This window comes from Dipodomys spectabilis, unplaced genomic scaffold (assembly GCF_019054845.1).
Source record: "Dipodomys spectabilis isolate Male_0828 unplaced genomic scaffold, ASM1905484v1 ptg000273l, whole genome shotgun sequence".
In the NCBI taxonomy this organism is placed as follows: domain Eukaryota; kingdom Metazoa; phylum Chordata; class Mammalia; order Rodentia; family Heteromyidae; genus Dipodomys; species Dipodomys spectabilis.
In genome coordinates, this window is record NW_024870950.1 from 4,432,552 (window position 1) to 4,451,213 (window position 18,662).

At 44.9% G+C, this 18,662-nt stretch overlaps 1 protein-coding gene across 3 annotated transcripts in view; it reads left to right on the forward strand.

Annotated features, from left to right (window-relative positions):
* The first annotated feature begins 322 nt into the window (after positions 1-322).
* Positions 323-18,662, forward strand: part of Rfwd3 (ring finger and WD repeat domain 3) — a 32,075-nt gene continuing 13,735 nt past the window's right edge. The window contains exons 1-7 of one of the 3 annotated variants that reach the window (XM_042700937.1): positions 323-492; positions 864-979; positions 2,612-3,026; positions 6,372-6,574; positions 9,002-9,072; positions 12,131-12,319; positions 12,397-12,488. In XM_042700937.1, coding sequence (XP_042556871.1) covers positions 2,614-3,026; positions 6,372-6,574; positions 9,002-9,072; positions 12,131-12,319; positions 12,397-12,488 — 968 coding nt within the window. In that variant the 5' untranslated portion in view covers positions 323-492; positions 864-979; positions 2,612-2,613. The remainder of the gene's footprint in view (positions 493-863; positions 980-2,611; positions 3,027-6,371; positions 6,575-9,001; positions 9,073-12,130; positions 12,320-12,396; positions 12,489-18,662) is intronic. The other 2 variants (XM_042700935.1, XM_042700938.1) reach the window with 2 other exon arrangements.

Sequence of the window (18,662 nt, forward strand, 5' to 3'; positions counted from 1 at the left end):
GGACTGCGAAATCTTTAAACCTTTTTCCCTCCAAAGTTCGATTAAACTATTTAAAAAAACAAAAAACTTCCGCTTGTCTGTTCCGGGGGTTGGGCGCGAATGACAGACAGACAAGTCTACCAATTTTATGAGACTGTTTAGCACGTGTTCCCGCCCTTTAAGAACAACTAACCAATGAGAACCCCATTTTATCCAGCGCTGACCAGTAGAAGAAGAGAGATGATTGGTCGCTGGCTGGAGCGGCTGTCCAATAGGAGGTTACTTGGCCCGCGTCGCGGGCGGGGAGCTTGAGCTGTTTGAAGGGAAGTTCCGGTCGGCGCCGTAGTCTGCGGAGGTAACCGTAAACGTCCGAGTTCGTCTGGCTGACTGCCGCGGTCTTTCGGCCTTAGCAAAACTGGCCGCTTATTTCTCTCCAAGCTTCGAGCCTCCCGTTTTGGCCTAACTTCACTGGGTTACGGCCCCTAGTCGTGGGGCCTAGAGTCGCCACAGAAGGTGGGCCACTGGCGGGTTTGGAACTTGGCGGCCTGAGGAGATTCTGGGCGGCCGCGGGTCGAGTTGAGGAGGTCCGGGCCGTGGTGGGCCGGGAGTGCGGTGGGAGTGGGGATGGGGGGCGGTGTGGGTGGGGGTGGGAGGGAGTGGAGTGAGGTGGAGTGGGGAGGTCATGAGCGTGGAGGGGGGGCAGGGGGGGATGGGGGATAATGGGGGTGAGGCGGGGTAATGGGAGTGGGGGGTGGGGGAGGGGATGGCTGGCGAGTTTGCGCCTTTGGACTGTGGGGGGGAGAGGGCGGAGCTCGGCGTTCTTCCGGCCCCTCCCCCCCCCAAGGCCCGCTACTAGTCTACTAATTCCACGTTCAATGGAATAGAATTTTATTTTCTCAGACACGCAGTGACCGAAGTGTCTTCACATCTCTCTTTTACGGGCTGACAAGTTAGGCTGAGGTCAGTCAAGCCACTTGAAGACTTCTAGATAGTAAGTGAAGTAAGTGACCCAGAGCAGCGATCCCCCCCCCCCCCCATTCCGAGGGAATGCCTGCAGGTCCTGGGCACCCGAGGGACGTGGTATCCCTTGTTGGAGCTACACACTTGCAGTCGCCGCGCTCAGTGGCCTCTTGGGTCTAGCAGCACTGTTGCACCCCCTTCCCTCACTCCCAGGCCAATTGGGGAAACTTAACTACAGAATGGTGCTGTTGCAGGAACTTTACTATTGTGACTAAAACATTCAGTTTTTCTGCCATATAGTATGGCAGGCCTGTTGTTTTTTATTTTGGTGTATTTGAAAGAGTACATTGCAGCCCAGAGCTTGAGTTGTTTTGTGGCAGTTTTGCTAGTATCAGAATTTGAACTTGGGGCCTCGGGGTTGCAATGGGTTCTTTTGCTCACTGTTGGTAATCTACTAAAGTGCTTCCAGCCTTGTTTTGCTTTTCTTTCTCCCCCCCCCCCACCTACCTTTGCTGGTCCTGGGGCCTGAATTCTGGGCCTGGGCACTGCCCCTGAGCTTTTGTGGTCAAGGCTAGTATGCTACCACTTGAGCCACAGTACCACTTCTGCCTTTTTGTCCTCAGTTGGAGATAGTCTCATTGGCTTTCCTGCCCTGGCTGTCTTTGACCACGATCCTCAGATCTCAGCCTCCTGAGTAGCTAGGATTACAGGCATGAGCCACCAGTACCAGGCTCCACTGCATCCATTCTTGTCCAAACTTCTATTACTAGTGTTGACTCCTCAGTTGTTCTAAAGCAACTCATGTTCCTTCTTTCTTTTCTTTTCTTCCATCAGTTGTGGGGTTTGAACTCCTGGGCACTGTCCCTCAGCTCTTCAGCTCAAGGCTAGCGCTCTACCACTTGAGCCACTGCACCACTTACAGCTTTTCCTGTTTATGTGGTGCTGAGGAATTGAACCCAGGGCCTCTTGCATGCAAGGCAAACTTTCTTACCACTGAGCCACCTTCCCAGCCCTCATTTTCTTGCTTTCTTTCTCTCTCACCCCTTCCTCTCTCTTCTTTTTTTTAAAAGAGAAGCTGGTCATGAATTCACAGTTCTACCTGGAATGTGCCTTTAATTCCTAGAATTCTGGGATTAGAGATATATGACTCCAAGCCCTGATATAAGTACTTCTCAGGGTATGTTATGCATAATCCCATTACTTGACAGGTAGAAGCAGGGAGTCTTGAGTTTAAGACCAGCCTGGGACTACATAGTAAGGCCCTATATTAAAAACAAAAACAGGGGCTGGCAAGTTGGCTCAGTGGTAGAGCGCTTGCCTTGCATGCCTGAGGCCCTGGGTTCGATTCCTCAGCACCACATAAGCAAAAAGAAAAAAACCGATAGTGGTGCTGTGGCTCAAGTGGTAGAGCGCTAGCCTTGACCTGAAGAGCTGAGGGACAGCACCCAGGCCCGGAGTTCAGGCCCCACGACCGGACCCCCCCCCAAAAAAAAAAAAAAACACCTCAAAAAACAAACTTTTTATAGGAAGAGAAGTTGACTTAAGTAAAGTCTTTAGTTTTCTTAGTTGTGTTGATTCTTGCTGGAGGAGATTCTGAAAGAAGTGGTTAGATCACAGATACAGTATTTTCTCAATTTTACTAATACTCTTTTTATGACTACTATTCCCCCAGTAATGGCTCATGAAGCAATGGACTGTGATCTTCAGGATCAGTTAGGTGATCCTACCGAACCACCTGCTCCTGCTGTATTGGTCAGTAGTCAAGAGGCACCACCCCCGCTCCAGCCTGCCCTGCCAGAGTCTGTTGACTTGACTGCCGAAGTAGAGGGTGTGGAAAACAGCAGTCCAGGAACTTCAGAGGAGCATAGGCACATGTCTGATGCTAACCACAGAAACCGAGTATCTTCCTTGGCTTCTATAACCAACTTCATCACTGGGCTGCAGAGACTTCATGGCATGCTGGAATCCCTGAGACCTCTTCCTTCAAATTTGAACCACAGTGGAGGGCCAGTGAGAATAAGGAGGAGAAGAGAATCTGCATTACATAGAGCAAGAGGTGGAGCCTCTCAGAGAACAGGCAGTGCTAGGTAACTGTTATGTGTAAGAATTCACTTAGTGCTGGGAAGGAGGCTCACTGGTAGAGCGCTTGCCTTGCATGCATGAGGTCCTGGGTTCGATTCCTCAGCACCACATAAGCAAAAAGAAAAAAGCCGGAAGTGGCGCTGTGGCTCAAGTGGTAGAGCGCTAGCCTTGAGCTGAAGAGCTGAGGGACAGCTCCCGGGCCCAGAGTTCAGGCCCCATGACTGGACCCAAAAAAAAAAAAAGAATTCACTTAGTGGGCTGGGAAGGTGGCTCAGTAGTAGAGTGCTTGCCTTGCATGCATGAGGCCCTGGGTTCGATTCCTCAGCACCACATAAGCAGAAAAACCTGAAAGTGGCACTGTGGCCCAAGTGGTTGAGCTCTAGCCTTGATCCGAAGAACTGAGGGACAGTGCCCAGGCCCAGAGTTCAGGCCCCACGACTGACACACACACACACACAAAAGAATTCAATTAGTGTCACTCTAGAAATAGCCTTGGACTCAGGTCATACCCCCAGGGCTGCCAAACTGAAATCATAGTAATAACAAGTGGCTGAATCCCCATTTTCTCCTTAAGTTAGAATGGATGGGCCATGTACTGGAAATGTGGCTTAGTGGTAGACTGTTTGCCTAGCATGTATGAATCCCTGGATTTGATTCCTCGGTACCACATAAAGCAGAAAAAGCCAGAAGTGGCATTGTGGCTCAAGTGGTAGTGTTAGCCTTGAGCACAAAGAGGCACAGGGACAGAGCCTAGGCCTTGAGTTCAAGGCCCAGTACTGGCAAAAAAAAAGGATGGGCCTTGATTTACTAAATAATTGATGGGATAAGTTGTACTAATAAGTTTGAAAATGGGGAGCTTGTTAGAAGCAGCCTATAAATTTTGGTTCTTTTTAATACGTGAAGCACCTGACCCAGACCCTTACACGTGCAAAGCATGTACTATGCCCCTAAGCCATACCCAAGCCCCAAAATGGTTTTCTTCTATAGTTTATGTTTGCCAGTCCCAGTGCTGGGGCTTGAATTCAGGGCCTGGGTGCTGTCCCTGTTCTTTTTTGCTCAAGGCTAGCACTCTACCACTTGAGCCACAGCTCCACTTTATAATTTTTGTTGGTTAATTGGAATTTAAGTGTCTCATGGACTTTGCTGCCTGGCTGGCTTAGAACTTCAATCCTTAGATCTCAGCCTACTGAGTAGGTGGGATTACAGGTGTGGGTCACAGGTGTTCTGCCATAGTTTTTGTTTTGGATTTATTTCTTTAAGGGCTTAAGTGAAGAATAACAAGTCTTGACAGTTACATGAAAAATAACAATTACCTTGCTCTTTTTTTTGGCGACATATACTAGGGCTTGAACTCAGGGCCTTGTGCTCTTCCCTGTTCATGCTGCTATTCTACACTTTAGCCACATGTCTACTTCTGGCTTTCTCTAGTTTAAGAGTCTCAGGTTTGTCTAGGGCTGGTTTCAAACCTCAATCCTTAGATCTCATCCTTCTATATGTAGGATTACAGGCATGAGGCACCATGTACAGTGGTGGCCTTTTTTTAATTTAAAGTATTTTCTCTTACATTTTGCCTTTTAAATGTTTTTATGATGTTGACCATGCTGGGCATGGTGACACATCTGTAATCCCAGCACTGGGGAAGCTAAGCAGGAGGATAATGGGTTCAATATCAGCTTGGGCTAGATAGTGAAACCCTGTTGTCTCAAAAAGAAAAGTTTTATATGTGAAGGAAATTTTGTCCCTCAAAGAATACATTGTTAAGAAACTTGTAGCTGTAACATGGAAGGCTTAGCTGGTATTTAACCTTGGATCTGAGTTGTTTCTACATAGGCAGGTGGAGGAATATTGAGTCATAACCATTTATTTTCAAACACAATGAAGATATTGAGATGATGATAAATGGCATCCAGGTTATTTGTTAACCTGTTGTTTTGAAAATGAGGAAGCTGGGCTGGGAAGTTGGCTCAGTGGTAGAGCGCTTGCCTTGCATGCGTGAGGCCCTGGGTTCGATTCCTCAGCACCACATAAAAAAGAAAAAAGCCGGAAGTGGCGCTGTGGCTCAAGTGGTAGAGCACTAGCCTTGAGCTGAAGAGCTGAGGGACAGTGCTCAGGCCCAGAGTTAGGCCCCACGACCGGACCCTAAAAAAAAAAAGAAAATGAGGAAGCTAGTAATTTGGGATTTATCTGCAATAACTCTGAAATTGGACTGCTCCTTGAGTCTGGATTTTGTGGTCTCAGCCTGCTGTTAGTGTGACTACAGACTTGAGTTGCCAGTGTAAAATAATATTTCATACAATCTGGGCACAATAGCTCATGCCCATTCTGGCTACACAGCAAGCAGTTAGTATTATTATTTAATATAGGATCTTGCTGCATAACCCAAGCTGAGCTGGAACTCAAGATCCTTCCATTTCCCAAATGTTGGAATTACGGAATATACTAGCATGCTTAGCTATTACTCCCTCCTCCTTTCCCTACGCCCAGGTCCTGGGGCTTGAACTTGGGTCTGGGTGCTGTCCCTGAGCATTTTTGTGCTCAAGGGCATCATTCTACCACTTCACCTAAAGAGCATTTCTGGTGTTTTCTGAATAGTTTATTGAAGGAAGGGTCTCAAGGACTAGCTTTGAACCATGATCCTCAGATATCGGCCTTCTGAGTAAATAGGATTACAGGTCGGAGCCACCAGCCCTGTGCCCTGCAATGATTTAAGTTTTAAAAGGAAAATAACAAGGTGAAACCGTGATGACTGAAGCCACATAATATTCCTCAAAAGGTCCTTATCTTGGGTAGGGGCAGTGGCAGAATCCTGTATACCCACATTTGGGCAGTGACAACCCTTTTCTACTCCCTAATATCAGCAGACAAGTTGTTGGGTTATGTCCTTTAAAGGTACAGATGACTACAGGCCATGTGTAGAATTCACTTATTTAAGCAGGAGAAACCATGATTGAATAGAAAAAAACATCCAGGCTCATTGTGTTTGCCCAAGTCTTTCATTTCTCAGAGACTGCATTTAATGGCTCAGCACTGGACTGAAATTATTAGGATTTGTCTTCCTATCACTGTATACTATTTTTTTTTTTTTTTGGTCCAGTCGTGGGGCCTGAACTCTGGGCCTGGGCGCTGTCCCTCGGCTCTTCAGCTCAAGGCTAGCGCTTTACCACTTGAGCCACAGCGTCACTTCTGGCTTTTTTTTTTCTTATGTGGTGCTGAGGAATCGAACCCAGGGCCTCAGGCATGCAAGGCAAGCGCTCTACCACTGAGCCACCTTTCCAGCCCCCACTGTATACTATTCTTGTGACAAAGGTTCACTGTACTGTAATTTTGTTGCTGTCCTTTTGGCTACATAGGTCGAGAGCACCATTGGATGCTTACTTTCAAGTGAGCAGGACCCAGCCTCAATTGCCAGCTGCCTCTTCTGATTCAGAAACTAGAAATCCCAGATCTGAAGACTTGCATGTATCAGGTGGTTCTCATTCTGACAGTGACAGCTCTATAGAGAATGAAGAGGTGGTTGGTCAGGCAGAAGAACCTGGAACTGTCATTTCAGAAGGTCAGTCAGTATTTTATGCAGGTTAGCATTCACAAGACTAACATCTAAGTTTTGAGAAGACTAAAAACTGTAGTTGTAGTTTGTTATTTTCCTTTTTTTTCTCTCAAATGCCATTGGTTCCTATGTTAGAATTCAGCACTTTGAACTGGCTGTGATGATCCTGACAGAATTTGATCTGACTTACCTAGTTGTATTCCAGTGAAGCAATCTCTGTGATGTCATTTTACGTTCACTTTCCTTTTTTTTTAAAAAAAAAAATCTATAAAATAAGTAGATTATTCATTTGAAATTTTTTGCAGCTGGGCATGGTGACACATCTGTAATCCCAGCACTAGGGAAGCTAAGCAGAAGGATAGGAGGATAATGGGTTCAATATCAGCTTGGGCTAGATAGTGAAACCCTGTAGTCTCAAAAAGAAAAATTATATAAATCCACCACGCATTGATGGCTCATGCCTGTAATCCTAGCTACTCAGGATCTAAGGATTGCAGTTCAGAGCCAGCCCGGGCAAGAAACTCAGTGAGACTCTTTATCTCCAACTAACCACCCGAAAACCAGAAGTGGTGCTGTGGTTCAAGTGGTAGAGTGCTCACCTTGAGCTAAAGAGCTCAGGGACAGCATCCAGGCCCAGAGATCAAGCCCCATGACTGACCAAAAAAAGAAGTTATATAAATCCAAAACCTTATCTAAGGTATCACTTTTTTGTTTTTAAGCCAGTCCTGGGGTTTGAACTCGGGGCCTATGTGCTGTCCTTGAGATTCTTCTGCTCAAGACTACCACTTCAGCTACAGTTCTACTTTGACTTTTTTGGTAGTTTAGTGAAGATAAGCTTCTCATAGGGAAGCCAAGTGCCAGTGGCTTATGCCTGTAATCCTAGCTGCTCAGGCTGAGATTTGAGGATTGTGGTTCAGAGCCAGCCCTGGCAGGAAAGTCCATGAGTCTCTTCATCTCCAATAAGCCACCAGAAAACTGCAAGTGGTGGTATGGCTCAAGTAGTAGAGTGCTCGCCTTGAGCTGAAGAGCTGAGGGACAGCATGTAGGCCCAGAGTTGAAGCCCATGACCAAAAACAACAACAACAAAAAAGGTTCTCACAGGGGCTGGGAATGTGGCTTAGTAGTTGAATACTTGCCTGGCATGCATGAATCCCTGGGTTTGATTCCTCAGTACCATATACACGGAAAAAGCCAGAAGTGGCTCTGTGGTAGAATGCTAGCTAGCACTGAGCAGAAGCAGCTCAGGGATAGTGCCCAGGCCCTAAGTTCAAGCCCCAGGACTAGCCAAGAAAAAAAACAACAAAAAAAAAAAAGATTCTCAACAGACTTTCCTCCCCTGGCTGACTTCAAACTGAGATCCTCAGGTCTCAGCCTCTTGAGTAGCTAGGATTGTGAGCCTCCTGCTTAAGGTGTCACTTTCTAATTTTAGTAAAATGTTATGTAGATGGGACTTAGTAAGTGGCACATACTCCTACAGTAGATGTCTTGATTTCATTAAAAACCTACTGATAGCCAGATTATGGTCTTTCAGTATTTTTTTCCCACTAAAAGGAACCAGTACTTCTAGAAATGACTTCCCAGGTACAGTATAAGGGATACAGAATTAATTGAAGATGAGTCTTGTGAATTTGTCTCTGGTCCGGGTCCAAACAGTGATCTTCAGGTCTCCTGAGTAGGCTTGAGCCAATGGCACCAGACAAATTCATTTTTTAAAATCGGATAGGTACTAATATTACTATAACTTTGTCTTTTAATGTATGTATGAGAATATCCAAAAATAAGATAATAAATCACTGGTATTATTTGGTGAAGTCTTCACTTTTATAGGTAAACTACCAGTTAGAAGTGGAAACTATAGCCGGGCGCTGGTGGCTCACGCCTGTAATCCTAGCTACTCAGGAGGCTGAGATCTGAGGATCGCGGTTCAAAGCCAGCCCGGGCAGGAGAGACCGTGAGATTCCTATCTCCAATAAACCACCAGAAAACCGGAAGTAACGCTGTAGCTCAAGTGGTAGAGCGCTCGCCTTGAGCTGAAGAGCTGAGGGACAGCGCCCAGGCCCAGAGTTCAAGCCCCATGACCGACAAAAAAAAAAAAAAGAAATGGAAACTATAGGGGCTGGGAAGGTGGCTCAGTGGTAGAGTAAGTGCTTGCCTTGCATGCATGAGGCCCTGGGTTTGATTCCTCAGCACCATATAAGCAGAAAAACCCAGAAGTGGTGCTATGGCTCAAGTTGGTAGAGCACTAGCCTTGAGCTGAAGAGCTGAGGCCAGTGCCCAGGCCCAGAGTTCAGGCACCATGACTGGCAAAAAAAAAAGAAAAAGAAAGAAATGGAAACTATAGTGAGTTCAGCTCTCATCCTAACATCTAATAGCTAACTCTTACCTTCTTTTATGTATTAACTGCCTTATTCATTTCTGACTACAACTTGGAAGAGCAAGAAAGAGTTACCACAGCAGAGGAAGAAGTGCCATTTATCAGTGAAGGAAATACCCAGTCCAAACAGGTAATATAAAAGTCATCACTCTGTTTCTGCCCCTTTGGGCACAACTGTAGCTTGGGCTCAGGGTCTTCTGTTTGTTAGGCACATGCTCTTTGCTTACACAATATCGTCAGTTCCCTTTTGGCTTTAATTATTTTTCAGGTAGTGTCTCAAGCTATTGCCTGAGACTACCCTGGACCATGATTTTCTTACCTTTGCCTCTCATGTAGCTGATGGCTGATGGATGTGTACCACTTTACTGACTGTTGATATAGAGGTCTCCCTAACTTTTTGACCAGGCTGGTCTTGAACCAGTATCCTCATCTTTGCCTTAACTCCTCTTTACATTATAGATGTAAGCTTTCTAAGTCTAGCTCAAACATTCTTATTTATTTTTGTGCCAGTGCTGGGCCTTGCCTCCTCTTAGGTTTTTGTCTTTTTCTGATCTAGGCTGGTGCTCTTCTACTTTAGCCACAGTTGTACTTCCAGCTCTTTGCTACTGGTTCTTTGGAGATTAGTCACACAATCTTTTCTAACTGGATTCGCTTCAAATGGCAATCTCAGATCTCAGCCTCATGAGTGTATAGGATTCCAGGTGTGAGCCAGGCACTCCTGGCTTACACATTCTTTGCGTGCGTGCGTGCGTGCGTGGGTATGCTGGTCCTTGGGCTTAAACTCAAGGCCTAGGTGCCTGAACTTTTTTTTTTTTTTTTCTCCTGCTGGTCGTGGGGCTTGAAATCTGGGCATGAACACTATTCCTGAGCTCTTCCAGCTCAAGGTGAGCACTCTACCACTTGAGCCACAGCAGCACTTCCATTTTCTGGTGGTTAATTGGAGCTAAGAGTCTCACGGACTTTCCTGCCCGGGCTGGCTTTGAGACCACAATCCTCAGATCTCAGCATCCTGAGTAGCTAGGATTACAGGTATGAGCCACAGGGCCTGACTTATCACTGAACTTTTGTCCTCAAAGCTAGTGCCTGGACCACAACTTTTAGTTTTTTGCTGTTTTTTTTTTTTTTTTTTTTTGTCGGTCGTGGGGCTTGAACTCTGGGCCTGGGCACTGTCCCTCAGCTCTTCAGCTCAAGGCGAGTGCTCTACCACTTGAGCTACAGCGCCACTTCCGGTTTTCTGGTGGTTTATTGGAGATAGGAGTCTCATGGTCTCTCCTGCCTGGGCTGGCTTTGAACCGCGATCCTCAGATCTCAGCCTCCTGAGTAGCTAGGATTACAGGCGTGAGCCACCAGCGCCCGGCAAGTTTGTGCTGTTTTATTGGAGATGAGTTTCATAGGCTTTACTGCCTGAGCTGGCTTCGAACCATGATCTTCAGATCTTAGCCTCCTGAGGATTATAGGTATGAGCCACCAGGACCTGGCTTTAACATTTTTAAATAAAAGGTTTAGATTTTTAAGAGGCTGTAATTTAAAGTGGAAAGCTGCAGGCTTTGTAGAAAAGTAGTGCAGAAGGGCTGGGAATGTGGCTTAGTGGTAAAGTGCATCCCTAACATGCATGAAGCCCTAGGTTTAATTCCTCAGTACCACATACACAGAAAAAAAGGTGGAAGTGGCTCTGTGGCTCAATTGGTAGAGCGCTAACCTTGAGCAAAAGAAGCTCAGGAACGGTGCCCAGGCTCTGAGTTCAAGCCCCAGGACTCGGGGGGGTGGAGGGGGAGCCAGCAGCCGGTGTTTTGTTTTTTGTTGGTCGTGGGGCGGTTACTAGTTGTTGGGAATTTTAGATAGCTACTTTTCTTAATTTGAATGAAGGGGAGGGGAATCCAAGAATCTTCTACAATCAAAAATAGGCCGGGGGGGGCTAGGAAGGTGATCGATGCTATAGTGCTTGCCTTGCATGTATGAGGCTCTGGGTTCAATTCCTCAGCACCACATAAGCAGAAAAAGAAGTGGCATTATGGCTCAAGTGGTAGACCACTAGCCTTGAGCTGAAGAGCGGAGGGACAGTGCTCAGGCCCCATGACCAATAACAACAAAAAAAGGCCAGGGACTGGGAATGTGGTTTGGTGGTAGAGTGCTTGCCTTGAATGCATGAAGCCCTGGGTTTGATTCCTCAGTACCACATATATAGAAAAAGCAGAAAATTGTGCTGTGGCTCAAATGGTAAAGTGTTAACCTTGAGCAAAAGAAGCTCAGGAACAGTGCCCAGGCTCTGAGTTCAAGCCCCAGGACTGGGGGGAAAATAAAAAAAGCCAGCAGCCGGTGTTTTGTTTTTTGTCGGTCGTGGGGCTTGAACTCGGCCTGAACACTGTCCCTCAGCTTTTCAGCTCAAGGCTAGCACTCTACCACTTGAGCTACAGCGCCACTTCTGGTTTTCTGGTGGTTTATGGGAGATAAGAGTTTTACCGACTTTCCTGCCCGGGCTGGCTTTGAACCTTGATCCTCAGATCTCAGCCTCTCTTGAGTAGCTAGGATTACAGGCATGAGCCACCAGCACCTGGCAAGTCTGAGACTCTTTCTTATCTCCAATTAACCACCTGACAACCTGAGTCTCAAAGTAGCAGAGCAGTAGCTTTGAGCAAGAGAGATCAGAGACAGGACTCAGGCTTCACAACCAACAACAAAAAAAGTAGGCCAGGCTAGGTGACTTCAAGTGATTGGTAAAATGTAGTGTTGCTGGGTTGTATGTAGCTCAATGGTAGCAGGGACTCTTGGCTAATACACAGCTCTGAGCTCAATCTCCTGCATCAAAAACCAAAGAGGGCAGCCAGTTTCTCACTCTCCTGAGTAGCCTTACTTTTGTGTTAACTCATAGCGTTCTACCACTTGAGCCACAGTACCACTTCCCATGTTCTAGTGGTTTATTGGAGATAGGAGTCTCACAAATTTTCCTGCCCGGGCTGGCTTTAAACCATGATCCTCAGATCTCAGCCTCCTGAGTAGCTAGGATTACAGCGTGAGCCACCGGCACCCGGCTAACCCATTATACTGTGGCTTATATTTTGCCTTACTTCAACTTATGCAGCTTTCCAACTTCATTTGTATCTTTTTTTGTACACTTTTGCTAATTTAATAGTGTTGTGTACCTCTGATTTTGTATTTTCTCATTTCAATGTATTTAAATTTCCATCCAGCAGTCTCCTCAGAAGTCTGCATCTATGGGTGAGGAGGAGGAGGAAGATGAGGGGGACACTTGCACAATATGTTTGGAACAGTGGACCAATGCTGGGGACCACAGGCTCTCAGCATTACGTTGTGGGCACCTTTTTGGATATAGATGCATTTCTAAGTGGCTCAAAGGACAGGCACGAAAATGCCCTCAGGTAAGAACTGTAAGTAAGGACCCATTGTAGAGTTAGAATTCCTAAAACCACTCTAATTGTGTCCCATTGGATTCTAGTGTAACAAGAAAGCTAAGCACAGTGACATCGTTGTCCTTTATGCCCGAACCTTGAAAGCTCTGGATAACAGTGAAGAAGAGCGTATAAGGAGGTAGGTATTAAGAATTCCTAGCAAAGATAATCCTTTTGGTTCTTTGTAGACACATTTGGAAAAGGAAGTATGAGTCAATTTTCAATGAAGCTTTCCTTCTCTGGGACTTGGGATCTCTGGGAATCATTGCAGACTGTCTCACACTCTAATATATAGTGAATCATCTTTTTCTTTCATTCTTTCTTTCTTTCTTTTTTTTTTTTTTTTGTCCTGGGGCTTGAACTCTAGGTCTGGGCAACTGTCCCTGAGCGTCTTTTGCTCAAGGCAAGCACTCCACTTGAGCCACAGTGTCATTTCTGGCTTTTTCTGCTTATTTGGTACTGAGGAATCGAACCCAGGACTTCATGCATGCTCTAGGCAAGCATTCTACCACTAAGCCACATTCCCAGTCCTAGTGAATCATCTGTTGAAAGGAGTCTGCATGGATTGTTTATTTAGCATTAAAAATGAGGAACTGGAGAGGTATCTCAGCTCAAATATCACATTCCTAGCATGTGTGCAGTCCTGAGTTCCTTCTCCAGTACTGAAAATTATTTTTTTTCTTTCGGTTGTGGGGTTTGAATTCTGGGCATGGGTGCTATCCCTGAACTTTTCAGCTCAAGGCAAGCACTACCACTTGAGCCACAGCACTACTTCCAGTTTTATGGTGGTTAATTGGAGATAAGAGTCTCACAGACTTTGCTGCCCTGCACTGGCTTTTAACCATGATCCTCAGATCTCAGCCTCCTGAGTTGCTATGAAACTTCTTTTAAAGTAATGATCAGTGGTGAGCCTGAGGCATGAGGATGCCTTGAGACTAGCCTGGTCCACATTATATTATGGCTTTTTTTTTTTTTTTTGTCATGGGACCTGAACTCTGGGCCTGGGTACTGTCCCTCAGCTCTTCAGCTCAAGGCTAGTGCTCTACCACTTGAGCCACAGCACCACTTCTGGCTTTTTCTGCTTATGTGGTGCTGAAGAATTGAACCCAGGGCCTCTTGCATGCAAGGCAAACTTTCTTACCACTGAGCCACCTTCCCAGCCCCTGGTCCACATTATAAAGGCCCTGTTTGTTTTGTTTTGTTTTTTTTTTTTTTTTTTTTTTTTTTTTTGGGTCCGGTCGTGGGCCTGAACTCTGGGCCTGGGCGCTGTCCCTCAGCTCTTCAGCTCAAGGCTAGCGCTCTACCACTTGAGCCACAGCGCCACTTCCGGCTTTTTTCTTTTTGCTTATGTGGTGCTGAGGAATCGAACCCAGGGCCTCAGGCATGCAAGGCAAGCGCTCTACCACTGAGCCACCTTCCCAGCCCCTTGTTTTGTTTTTTTAAAAAAAAAAAAAGCCAGGTACCAGTGGCTCACACCTGTAATCCTAGCTGCACAGGAGGCTGAGATCTGAAGATCAGTATCCAAAGCCAACTTGGGTAGGAAAGTATGAGACTCTTTAATAAACCACTCAGAAAACCAAAAGTGGCGCTATGACCCAAGTGATAGAGCACTAGTCTGGAGCTGAGTAGCTGAGGGACAGACAGCGCCCAGGCTCATAGGTCAAACCTCATGACTGACCAAAAAAAAAAAAAAAAAAAGGTAAAGGTTGATGGTTTTTATATCTGTGTAATCCTACTCTGAAAGCTGTACCTGAATGTCATTTAAAGCCAGTCTGGGCAAAAAAGCCCACAAGATTCTTATTTCCAAAATAACATGCAAAAAGCAGAGCTAAAGGTATGGCTTATGTGGAGAGATGACCAGGCAAGCAATCAAGCAAGTTAGGAGGCCCTGAATTCAAACCTGCTACCAGCAAAAAAATAAAAATTTAGCACTTAAAGATTCTCATGTCCCTTATTCACCTCCCCCCCAATACAATAGTTATCTTCACAGATTTTGTAAGTAAAGGGTAGTCATGCAGTGCAAAATACAAAATTAAAGCCCTGAATAGTTGCTAATAACAGTACTTAATAGACTTTTAAGAACAGTAGAGAAAGATGGTAATGCATGCCTATAATCCCAGTATTTGAGTCACAGACAAGGCAGCCTGGGCTACATAGTGAGGCCCTGTTTCCAAAAACTAAGTTTACTGTAAAGGCCAAATCAATTTGGGTGTGGTTCAGTAGTAAAGTACTTGCCTAAAGACCCTGTGTTTGCTCCACAGCACTTCCAAAGGAAGAATGAAAGCAAAATCTACGGTTGTAAATGGATGATTAAACTTAAAACCACTCATTGATCAAGATGCTTACTAGTATCCTTAGGAAGTGTGGAAAGTTTCAAAATTGTAATAGAAACTAAAAACTTTTGCCTAACATTGTGCCATATTCGCTTTAAGCATATTTTAAAATCTAAAATCAATGAGGGGAGAAGATGTCATGTATACAGTCACAGCTAACTGGAAAAGGGAGAGGAAGAAAGGAAATTATAGAGTAGAAACTTCACCTTTCTCCGTAAATAACCTCTTTTATAAATCAGCATTTATCATTTCCAAAAGATGTTTTAAAAAGCTTTTGTTTTTTACCCACTTGTGAAGGAATTGTTTTGTTAGTTTTCTATTCCAATATCCTAGCTTAAAATTTGTTACAACTTTTTAAGAAGAAAATTTGAGATTGAGGGTCTCATGTTGCCCATGCCAGTCTTTCTGTGCTCAAACTCCTCCCCTTTAGTGTCCTGAGTTGCTAGGATTCTGGGCATGGACCACCCTAGGTGGTGTTGATTTTTTTGGTGTTGAATTTATTAGCTTTGAACTGTTAGTAGTTGTGGGTACTTTTGAATTTTCTGTGAAAACAAATAGGGCCAGCTTTTTTCTTCGCAATTTTCATTTTATTTTTCTTTCCCATTTCATTGGTTTAAAATTCTGCTCTTGTTTATGCATTTCATATTTTGAAACTTTTTAGGCATATGAAAATCGGTGATTATTCTGCTGAATAGGTCTTTTTATTATGTTATTCCCCCCCAGGCTTGCCCATGCTTCTGTTTTTCTTTTCTTTTTTTTTTTAATTTTTTTTTTTGGGGTCCGGTCGTGGGGCCTGAACTCTGGGCCTGAGCTCTGTCCCTCAGCTCTTCAGCTCAAGGCTAGCGCTCTACCACTTGAGCCACAGCACCACTTCCGGCTTTTCTTTTCTGCTTATGTGGTGCTGAGGAATCGAACCCAGGGCCTCAGGCATGCAAGGCAAGCGCTCTACCACTGAGCCACCTTCCCAGCCCCTTTCTTTTTTTTTTAAAGTGGTACTGGAGTTTGAAGTCACACTTGTTCGTTTATTTTTTTTGGTTGGGCATGGGGCTTGAACTCTGGGCTTGGGCGCTGTCCTTACGCTCTTCAGCTCAAGGCGAGCACACTACTGCTTGAGCCACTCCGGTTTTCCTAGTGGTTTATTGGAGATCAGAGTCTCACAGACTTTCCTGCCCGGGCTGGCTTTGAACTGTAATCCTCAGATCTCAACCTCCTGAGTAGCTAGGATTACAGGAGTGAGCCACCGGTGTCCGGCTTGAAGTCACACTTGTTAGGCAAGTGCTCTGCCACTTGAGCATCATCCTTAATCCTCTACTTAAAACCTAACCTTTGTTTAGTACCTTATCCTGTAACTTCAACCTTTTTTGAGTATTTCCTGAATAACCTAATCCCCCTCCATGGTATATTCTCTATTAGTCCAACAGATCATATTAGACCTTTTTCGTATGTATGTGTGCTCGTAGAAACTAGGGCTTGGCTTTGGAATCTCATGTCTGGCTTTTTTGCTCACAGCTCTACCACTTGAACCACACTTCCAGTTCTGGCTTTTTGCGAGTTAATTGGAGATACAATTTCATAGGTTTGTCTACCTGGGCTTGCTTTATTTATTTATTTATTTATTTTTCTTTGGGGGAAAAATTTTACTTAGCTCACAGCTTGAGAGGCTGAAAGTCAGATAAAGACTCTTCCCAGAGCCCTCTGATGGGGTACATGTAAGAAGAAGAGTCACATCTTGAAACTGTAAGGCAGAGGGACTAGGTGGGGCTGGCCTCGGGTTTTTATCCCTCTCCACAACTAACCAGAGTCCCATGAGACGCCTTCATCTCTTCCAAAGTTGCCCTACTGACGAAGAACCTTTCTCTTGGTTCTACTTTTTTTTTTTTTTTTTTAATTGTGATTAGTTACATAATTTCCCAAATTTCACAGTATTGCGGGATAGTGATGCTCAGTTAAAGTCACAAACACATTCTAACTTTCCTGGAGCAAATTGTCTATCACGGTCTATAACATTTATGAGTTCTATGAGTTTTTCGATAGTTATTTCTTCCACATTGGATGTTATGTATATTTTTTTTGTTTCGCATAGCATCAGCTGTTCCCTCTTTCCCATTTGTTCCCTCCTTCCCATCGCTGCCATTAAGTTGCTTAGTTCATTTTGGTCAATGTCCTGTGCAGCTAATGGGTCCCGCTGTTGTATGTTTTTCCCTGATTCCTTCTAGTTCTGTGTCGTCTTCCTGGTTCCCCTCCGGTGTACACATATATACCATACATGTGATCAGCAGCATGGGGTTATTTAGTAGTGGTTCAACCAGATGAGTGGAAGTTCTTTGTTTCTTAAGTCCTGTTAATTTTGTCATTATCACCTTACATTTTGGATTTAACATCCACTTATCAGGGAGACCATGTACTGTTTGTCTCTTTGCTCTTGGCTTACCTCGCTCAACATGATTTCTTCTAGCTCCATCCATTTCCCTGCAAATGTCATTATTTTGTCATTTCTAATGGCTGCATAATATTCCATTGTGTATAGATACCACAATTTTTGGATCCATTCATCTGTGGTGGGACATCTGGGTTGTTTCCATATCCTGGCTATTGTGAACAGTGCTGCAATAAACATGGAGGTGCATGTGTCCTTGTATACTGGTTCCTGTTGTTCAGGATAGATGCCTAGAAGTGGTATGATGAGTCATAAGGGAGGTCAATATTTAGCTTTCTGAGGACCCTTCAGACTGCTTTCTAAAGTGGTTGTATAAGTGTACATTCCCACCAGCAGTGTAATAGGGTTCCTCTTTCTCCATATCCCCTCCAGCATTTGTCGTTGGCTGACTTTAGGATGTGGGCCATTCTGACTGGGGTAAGGTGGTATCTCAGGGTTGTCTTTATTTGCATTTCCTTCACAACCAGGGATGGTGAACATTTCCTCATGTTGTTTCTTTGCCATTTTTATCTCTTCATCTGAGAAGTCCCTCTTTAGTTCCCTTGCCCATTTAGTAATTGGTTTGTTAGGTTTGGGAGGGATTAGTTTCTTGAGTAACCTGTATATACTGGATATTAACCCCTTGTCTGATACGTTGCTGGTAAATATTTTTTTCCCAATTAGTTGGTTGTCTTTGTAGCTTGGTTACGATAGCTTTAGCTGTGCAGAAGCTTTTTATTTTAAGGTAGTCCCATTTGTCGAGTCTCTCTCCAATTTGTTGTGACCTTGGGACTCTGTTCAGGAAGTTCCTTCCAGTGCCTATAAGTTCAAGTGTCTCTCCTACTTTGTCCTGCAGTAATTTCAGAGATTCAGGTTTAATGTTAAGGTCTTTAATACATTTTGAGTTGATGTTGGTGCATGGTGATAGGCTGGGGTCCACTTTTATCTACCTGGGCTTTAAAACCTGTCTGGTGGGCTGGGAAGGTGGCTCAGTGGTAGAGCGCTTGCCTTGGCATGCATGAGGCCCTGGGTTCGATTCCTCAGTACTACATAAGCAGGACAAAAAAGCTGGAAGTGGCGCTATGGCTCAAGTGGTAGAGCACTAGCTGAAGAGCTGAGGGACAGCGCCCAGGCCCAGAGTTCAGGCCCATGACCGGACCCCCCCAGAAAAAAAAAAATCTGTCTGGCTTTAAACCTCAATTCTCAGATCTTAGTGTCCTGAGTTGCTAAGATTTATGTGGGTGAACTACTGCCACTGGCATCCATTTATCTTTGTGCTAGTATCAGAACCTGAACTTTGGGCCTCCAGTTGTTGCTTGACTTTTGCCCATGACTGGCACTCATCACTTCAGCCATACCTCTAGTCTAGCCTTTTTGATGGTTAATCAGAGATTTTTGTAGACTTCTCTGCCTAGGTATCCAGGAGGTTTCAGTCTCCAGCTTATCTTGGACTTTTATCCTGAAAACTTAATCGTTTATAATTTTCCTTAGCTGAAGCAGTGAGTTGATTCCTTCATTTTGCTTATGTAGAATCAAATTCTTGGCCATAACTATTGGCTTCAGC